Source organism: Coregonus clupeaformis, chromosome 34, assembly GCF_020615455.1.
Source record: "Coregonus clupeaformis isolate EN_2021a chromosome 34, ASM2061545v1, whole genome shotgun sequence".
Taxonomy (NCBI): Eukaryota; Metazoa; Chordata; class Actinopteri; order Salmoniformes; family Salmonidae; genus Coregonus; species Coregonus clupeaformis.
This window is the reverse complement of record NC_059225.1, coordinates 9,594,518-9,602,359: the sequence shown is the minus strand read 5'-3', so window position 1 is coordinate 9,602,359 and position 7,842 is coordinate 9,594,518. Positions and strand designations below refer to the sequence as shown.

Genomic DNA, 7,842 nt, shown 5'->3' with positions numbered 1-7,842 from the left:
AAAAGTGCATTGACTCAGGGGTGTGAATGCTTAAGCAAATTAAATATTTCTGTATTTCATTTTCAATAAAACTCCAAACTTTTCTAAAAACATATTTTCACTTTGTTATTATGGGTTATTGTGTGTAAATGGGTGAGAAAACAAATACATAATCAATGTTTTATTCAGGCATTAACACAACAAAATGTGGAATAAGTCAAGGGGTATGAATACATTCTGAAGGCCCTGAGTATACCAAACATTAGGAACACCTTCCTAATATTGAGTTGCACCCCCTTTTGCCTTCAGAACAGCCTCAATTCATCGGGGCATGGACTCAACAAGGTGTCGAAAGCGTTCCACAGGGTTGCTGGCCCATGTTGACTCCAATGCTTCCCACAGTTGTGTCAAGTTGGCTGGATGTCCTTTAGATGGAGGATCATTGTTGATACACACAGGAAACTGTTAAGTGCGAAAAAACCCAACAGTGTTGCAGTTCTTGATACAAACCGGTGCGCCTTGCACCTACTACCACACCTTGTTCAAAGGCACTTACATTTTTTTGTCTTGCTCAATCACCCTATAAATGGCACACATACACAATCCATGTCTCAGTTGTCTCAAGGCTTAAAAATCCTTCTTGAACTTGTCTCCTCCCCTTCATCTACACTGATTGAAGTGGATTAAACAAGTGACATCAATAAGGCATCATAGATTTAACCTGGATTCACCTTGTCAGTCTATGTCATGAAAAGCGCAGTAAGATACTTCTAAATGTTGGTTCTGATCCATCACCTAATACCTACTCATATATCCATTGACAGTGAGTGGTTGCCTGAACTGCATGCAAACAAGTCGTTTTATTGTATTTTCATACATTTTACCCACATATAGGCAAAGCAGTTTCCACCAAACTGAAATGAGCTTGTTAGTCCCTTTTCTGTCAGTCTCACCATATCCCCATCCCCACCATATTGCAGCATCAGCATAGTGTAGTGTCCAATAGTCCATACTTTCTCTCTTCTCTCTCTGAATCATCTGGTCCCTCCACCTCTCACTTCCTGACCCTGTCCTCCAGAGCCTTCAGCTCTCCCTCCACCTGTTGGGGGAGGTCGGCTCTCAACTGCTGGGTAAAGTACACCCTCGGCTCCTGGATCTCCTTCTCCCAGAAGGCCTTGGGTAGGTCGAATAGGTTTTTTTTTTCTAGAAGGGATACAGCTTTTGACAAAATTGACTTTTCCTAGCAGGTTTAAAGCAATTTATGCAGCAGGTTCGGATAATTAACGTAGCAGGTTAGGAACATGAGATTGATGTAAAGAAAAGGGTTAGGGTTAGCTGAAATGCTAAAAAAATTCAACTTTTGACATTAATTTGACAAAAGCTGTATCCCATCTACACATCATCGTCGAAGAGGGTGCCCATGTACACCTTGCCGCCCAGGCCCTGCAGGTCGCTGGCTCCTTCCTGTGGCACCACGGCCATGCTCTTTTCATGAAATTTCAATAAGAAGTCATTTTGGGAGTAGGGCCCGATTACCGAACGGCCCCAGATAGCATATGATAGCAAAATGTGTTGAATATCAGGACATTTGCTTAAAAACAGCAACATTTCTGATCAGCTTCATGACAAAATGTGTGGAATAGCATTATAAAACTCTACATTTTTCTCTCTGCACCATGGCAAAATGGGTTTAAATGTAGTAAGTAAACTCCTGGGGGGAAATAGACCTCAAAGAGGAAGTGAAACAAGAAAAACAGGAAGTTAGTGCAGTAGAAGTTGAGTGGTGTGTGAGAATCAGTCAGATACAATTATAGTTACTCTGTTACATACCAAGTCTGTTTTTCATGTTAAAAAATTATGTGAGAACCATATGTTTTGTATCGAACTCAAATGTAACTTTTTTTTTTGGTCTTAAAGAAATTAATAGTGGATTTTGGTTCATGATTTAACTATATTTTTTAATCCCACATACATTCCCATTGAAGCCTGGGAGACAGGGGAGAGGGAGATGGTTATATTACCTAAAGTTTCCTTTATTATATTTATTGATGTTTCAGGGGAGGACTTAGCAATTTGGGGGCCTGTTTCAACATGCTGTTGAGGTGTTCTTCTACCCCCATTAAGTCACATTTAATTAAATGTATAGGCCATATAAAGCTGTTGAATCAGTGGATAAAACATCATTTGTCTTTAGAACCATTTCATTTGAAACTGGTGGAACATGATTAAGGCCACCTCTGCAATGTCTCAAGTGACAGAAACAGAGGTTCATTAGCAGAGCAGAAGGTTCATTAGAAAATGAAAATGTTCTTAGCACTTATTTATGCATACAGTGTTTTCACAGCTGACAAGGACACCCAGTACATAGACTATTCAAGCATCCTGTTATACTTTTGAAATAATTTCTCACACTCTTATTAGGAAGTACGTCACTGATGAGATGTGAGATGTGCCACATGAATTTCATCATTTTATCTTGTCAGACCACACTATGGGTGTGTGATAGTCTCTCCTGTGGACCGTTTACATCATTGGAAGGCAAGTGTCGACTTCTTCACTATCTTATCTTTACATTTTAATGTTCAGATTAAATTTAGGAAATTAATTACAAGTAATGAGATTCAATATGTTCAAAGTACTGTTATCCGTTCATGTTTTAGCTTCACAACTGAAAGACATACACAACATGACCAAAAGTATGTGGACACTTGCTCATCAAACATCTCATTCCAAAATCATGGGCATTAATATGGAGTTGGTCCCCCCTTTGCTGTTTTAACAACCTCCACTCTTCTGGGAAGGCTTTCCAGTAGATGTTGGAACATTGTTGCGGGGACTTGCTTCCATTCAGCAACAACATCATTAGTGATGTCGGGCATTGATGTTGGGCAATTAGGCCTGGCTCTCAGTCGGCGTTCCAATTCATCCCAAAGGGTTTCAATGGGTTTGAGGTTAGGGCTTTGTGCAGGTCAGTCTTCCACACTGATCTCAACAAACCATTTCTGTATGGACCTCGCTTTGTGCACGGGGGCATTGTCATGCTGAAAAAGGAAAGGGCCTTTCCCAAACTGTTGCCACAAAGTTGGAAGCACAGAGTCGTCATTGTATGCTGTAGCTATAAGATTTCTGTTCACTGGAACTAAGGGGCCTAGCCCGAACCATGAAAAACAGCCCCAGACCTTTATTACTCCTCCACCAAACTTTACAGTTGGCACTAGGCATTTGGTCAGGTAGCGTTCTCCTGGCATCCGTCAAACCCAGATTAGTCCGTCAGACTGCCAGATGGTGAAGCGTGATTCATCACTCCAGAGAACGCGTTTCCACTGCTCCAGAGTCCAACGGCGACGAGCTTCAGACCACTCCAGACGATTCCTGGCATTGCGCATGGTGATCTTAGGCTTGTGGGCGGCTGCTCGGCCATGAAAACTAATTTCATGAAGTTCCCGACGAACAGTTCTTGTGCTGACGTTGCTTCCAGAGGCAGTTTGGAACTCGTTAGTGAGTGTTGCAACCGAGGACAGACAATTTTTACCAGCTACCCACTTCAGCACTCGGCGGTCCTGTTCTGTGAGCTTGTGTGGCCTACCACTTCGCGGCTCAGCCGTTGTTGCTCCTAGACATTTCCACTTCACAATAACAGCACTTACAGTTGACCGGGGCAGCTCTAGCAGGGCAGAAATTGGACCTATGACGGTGCCACGTTGAAAGACACTGAGCTCTTCAGCATTGCCATTCTACTGCCAATGTTTGTCTATGGAGATTGCATGGTTGTGTGCTCAATTTAACAAATCCACTCATTTGTTGGGGTGTCCACATACTTATGTGTATATAGTGTATTTGATATGGGGATTGTTCAATGCAATGTGTTGTGTGAGTTAAGCTACTCTACCAGTAAGTGTGTGTTTGTCCTGTTTCAGGTGATCAGTATTGTGTGAGTTCTCACATGGCTTGTCCTGAGAACATGTTTTTTCTCATTGGCCTCTTTATGTCAGGTGAGTCTTCCACACAGCAACAACTAGTTATGAATCAGACAGAGGAATAAGCACAAGTGATGATATTTCATGGTATGAGCTATATTCCCATCAATGTGTAGAAAAGTGTACAGTTGACTCCTGATAAGTACAGTTTAATATTCTGGATTCAAACATTCTTTGCTCCAGATATGTCCATGTTCCAGTTTAGGGCATGGAGTCACGACATCAGGAATCACCTGTACATTGAAATTAATTAATATGAGGCAGAATATTGGGAGAGAGTGACTGTACTGAAAAGATCACATAACCTCCCTGATGTTGTCCTTTATGTTGCAGGTGTTTTGGCCTGTTTTGGCCAACAAAATTTGATCGCCACAATGCCAGATAGACTGGATGTACTGACTGGCTCCTGTGTGCAAATCTCATGTGCATTTGATATTACAAACCAAAATGACTATAAATTTAACAGCACAATACTTACGTCTGGAGTGTGGATGAAAGGATCAACAAAATTTGGTGAAGGTCAGGACAATGTGATATTTCACAGTAGTAAGACGGTTAACAGATATCAAGGGAACATAACTGGAAACATGTCCCAGAAGAACTGCACCACAGTCTTCTTCAATGTAACCACCAGTTACGCTGATAAATACTTCTTCAGGATTGAAAGTCAACCATTCCGTGCAACAGACTCAGACAAGTCTGTTAATATAGATGTCAGGGGTAATAAGACAGAGACTATTTAACTTTTATAAACTTTTCTAAAATAATATGAGTAGAATAAGACCAAGTAGGCAGTGTGACTGTCAGAGTAAAATATATTTATTTTTAATGTATTACAGATTTGCCTCCCAGTCCCATCATTACTGTCTCAGGTGAGGTGAAGGAAGGGACCCCTATCAGTTTGAACTGCTCTGCTGTCGCTCCCTGTCCCGAACACCCCCCTGAGCTGACATGGACCCTCCCAACACAGTTCACACCTGAGAACCAACTGCAGGAGAATCCAGACCAAACCAAATCAGTTCTCTCCACAGTGACCTTCACTCCGTCATACCTTCATCATGAGAAGAACATCACTTGTACTGCAGTCTACCCAGTAGGGACAAGCAACAAGACAGCTGAACATACCATGATGCTTAACGTTTCATGTAAGATTTAGTCACAGTTTCCTGTAGAATAGATTATTCTATCATGTTTTCACTGATGATTGTCATTCAGTGGTTTTAATTAGATTATTCAACATACCACACCCAGATACATTCTAAATGAACCCCTCTCCCTCAGTCTCTCCTAAGGACACCTCAGCCTCCATCAGTCCAGCTGGTCCAGTATTAGTGGGCAGCTGTGTTAATCTGACCTGCAGCAGTACAGCCAACCCTCCTGTGACAAACTTCACCTGGTTCCAGATCAGTGGGGGTAAACCAACACAGGTAGCATCTGGACAGAGTTACACCCTCAATGTGACTGTTGGTGATGGAGGACTGTACTACTGTGAAGCAAGAAATAGTAACGGCCGTGGGAAGTCAGAGGAAGAGAAGCTGGCTATTAAAGGTAAAACAGGCACGTTGGGCACAATCTTAGATTAGATATACACTGTATATACAAGAGTATGTGGACACCCCTTCAAATTAGTAGATTTGGTTATTTCAGCCACACCCGTTGCTGACAGGTGTATAAAATCGAGCACACAGCCATGCAATCTCCATACTCAAACACTGGTAGTAGAATGGCCTTACTCAAGAGCTCAGTGACTTTCAACGAGGCACTGTCATACGATTCCACCTTTCCAACAAGTCAGTTCGTCAAATTTCTGCCCTGCCAGAGCTAACCCGGTCCACTGTAAGTGCTGTTATTGTGAAGTGGAATCTTCTAGGAGCAACAACATCTCAGCCGCGAAGCGGTAAGCCACACAAGCTCAGAAAACGGGACAGCTGAGTGCTGAAGCGCATAGTTCGTAAATATCATCTGACCTCAGTTGCAACATTCACTACCGAGTTCCAAACTGCCTCTGGAAGCAACGTCAGCACTATAACTATTTGTGGGGAGCTTCATGAAATGGGTTTCCATGGCCGAGCAGCCGCACACAAGCCTAAGATCAACAAGCGCAATGCCAAGAATCGTCTGGAGTGGTGTAAGGCTCACCGCCATTGGACTCTGGAGAATAGGAAACCGGTTCTCTGGAGTGATGAATCCTGCTTCACCATCTGGCAGTCCGACGGACAAATCTGGGTTTGACGGATGCCAGGAGAACGCTACCTTCGCCAATGCATAGGTCCAACTGTAAAGTTTGGTGGAGGAGGAATAATGGGAGCTGATTTTCATGGTTCGGGCTAGAACCCTTAGTTCCAGTGAAGGGAAATCTTAATGCTACAGTGGAGGCTGTTATAACAGCAAAGGGGGGACCAACTCCATATTAATGCCCATGATTTTGGAATGAGATGTTTGACGAGCAGGTGTCCACATACTTTTGTTCATGTTGTGTACTTTAGTGATCTTTTAGTTAGAAATGACCATAATATGTGCTGTATTTTCAGGGCAAATAGAGCCTGTGGTGTTTGGGGTTGCAGCAGGAACTCTGGGGGTCTTTCTGCTTATCAGCCTGGTCTGTCTTTTTGGATGGTAAAAACTATTCCTGGCATCAATGCAAAACTATTTGTTTAAGTTGTGTTTGTGCTTTTGCATATGAAAACCCTCTCAGTGCATTCAGAATACCTTTCTAAATGTCTTCCAGGAGGAGAAACTCTAGGCTCCCCGATGGACTTGAAAGGATGGACAATCCACAGGGACAGGTGGGAATAAGGCTCAACATTCAAAAACCATCTACAAAGTGTATCTAAGCAATTACTGAATTAATGATGAAACTACCCAAAGCCATGAGGTTAACATCATTTTAGAGAATGTTTAGGGTGAGATGACCACACTGAAAGCAGTTCCACATCCTGTAACAACATTGAATGATAACAGAATAGCTGTTGGACTTTGACAGTATTTTCTGTAGATTGGAGCTCATTTGTTGTCAAAATGTAATTATTTTCTTCTGTCAGTTTAATTGACATTGTCATTGACATCCCCTCAGTATGTGTTGTGCAACCTGCTGACTTTAGAGTTTTACAAATGACTGAGCTTAGAACTTTACACCTGTTCCTCTCTCTGTGTTCTCTCCACAGAACTCCCCGGTTGGGACGGTGTGTGTTAACCAGACCACAGCCGGAGAGAAACCAGAGGAACCTGCAGAAGACCAGCCTGAAGAGATCCACTATGGTGACATAGACTTCTCCAAACTACGGCCCAAAGAGACCCCAGCTGCAGCCCAGGACAGGAACAGGGTCCAGGGGCAGGAGAGTGAGTACGCTGAAGTCAATGTGACCAGGAGAGGGCCCCAGGAACCACACCTTAACTACATAGATGGGCTTTATGCACAAGTGAATAGAAGAGGTGCATTTTAAGTATTTGGGGTATATACAGTATGTCTTGTGTGCACTGAGCTCCAACAGTACTGGGACAGTGCCATTTATTTAACTTTTTAGTCTCTGTTCTCCAGAACTTTTGATTTGAAATGAAACAGTTACTATGAAGTTAAAATGCAGACTGTCAGCTTTAATTCCAGGGTATTTTCATCCATATCGGGTGAACTGTTTAGAAATTACAGCACGTTTTGTACATAGTCACCCCATTTTAGGGGACCAAAAGTATTGGGACAAATTCACTTATGTGTATTAAAGTAGTAAAATGTGTAGTATTTGGTCCCATATTAGCACACAATGACAACATCAAGCTTGTGACTCTACAAACTTGTTGGATGCATTTTCTGTTTGTTTTGGTTGTGTTTCAGATTATTTTGTGCCCAATAGAAATTCATGGTAAATAATGTATTGTGTCATTTTGCAGT

The 7,842-nt window shown here is 42.3% G+C and overlaps 1 protein-coding gene across 3 annotated transcripts; it reads left to right on the top strand.

The window, feature by feature from the left end:
• The first annotated feature begins 4,307 nt into the window (after positions 1–4,307).
• LOC121549584 (B-cell receptor CD22-like) lies at positions 4,308–7,608 on the top strand. 3 transcript variants are annotated; one of them, XM_041861367.2, is made up of 6 exons: positions 4,308–4,676; positions 4,796–5,101; positions 5,238–5,504; positions 6,488–6,572; positions 6,685–6,742; positions 7,121–7,608. In XM_041861367.2, exons 1-6 carry the CDS (start codon positions 4,331–4,333, stop codon positions 7,397–7,399), a joined length of 1,341 nt encoding a protein of 446 aa, XP_041717301.1. In that variant the 5' UTR covers positions 4,308–4,330; the 3' UTR covers positions 7,400–7,608. The 3 variants fall into 3 exon arrangements, with proteins under 3 accessions (XP_041717301.1, XP_045066272.1, XP_041717302.1); XM_045210337.1 differs by having other exon boundaries at positions 4,310–4,469; XM_041861368.2 differs by having other exon boundaries at positions 4,310–4,475.
• Positions 7,609–7,842: the final 234 nt, after the last annotated feature.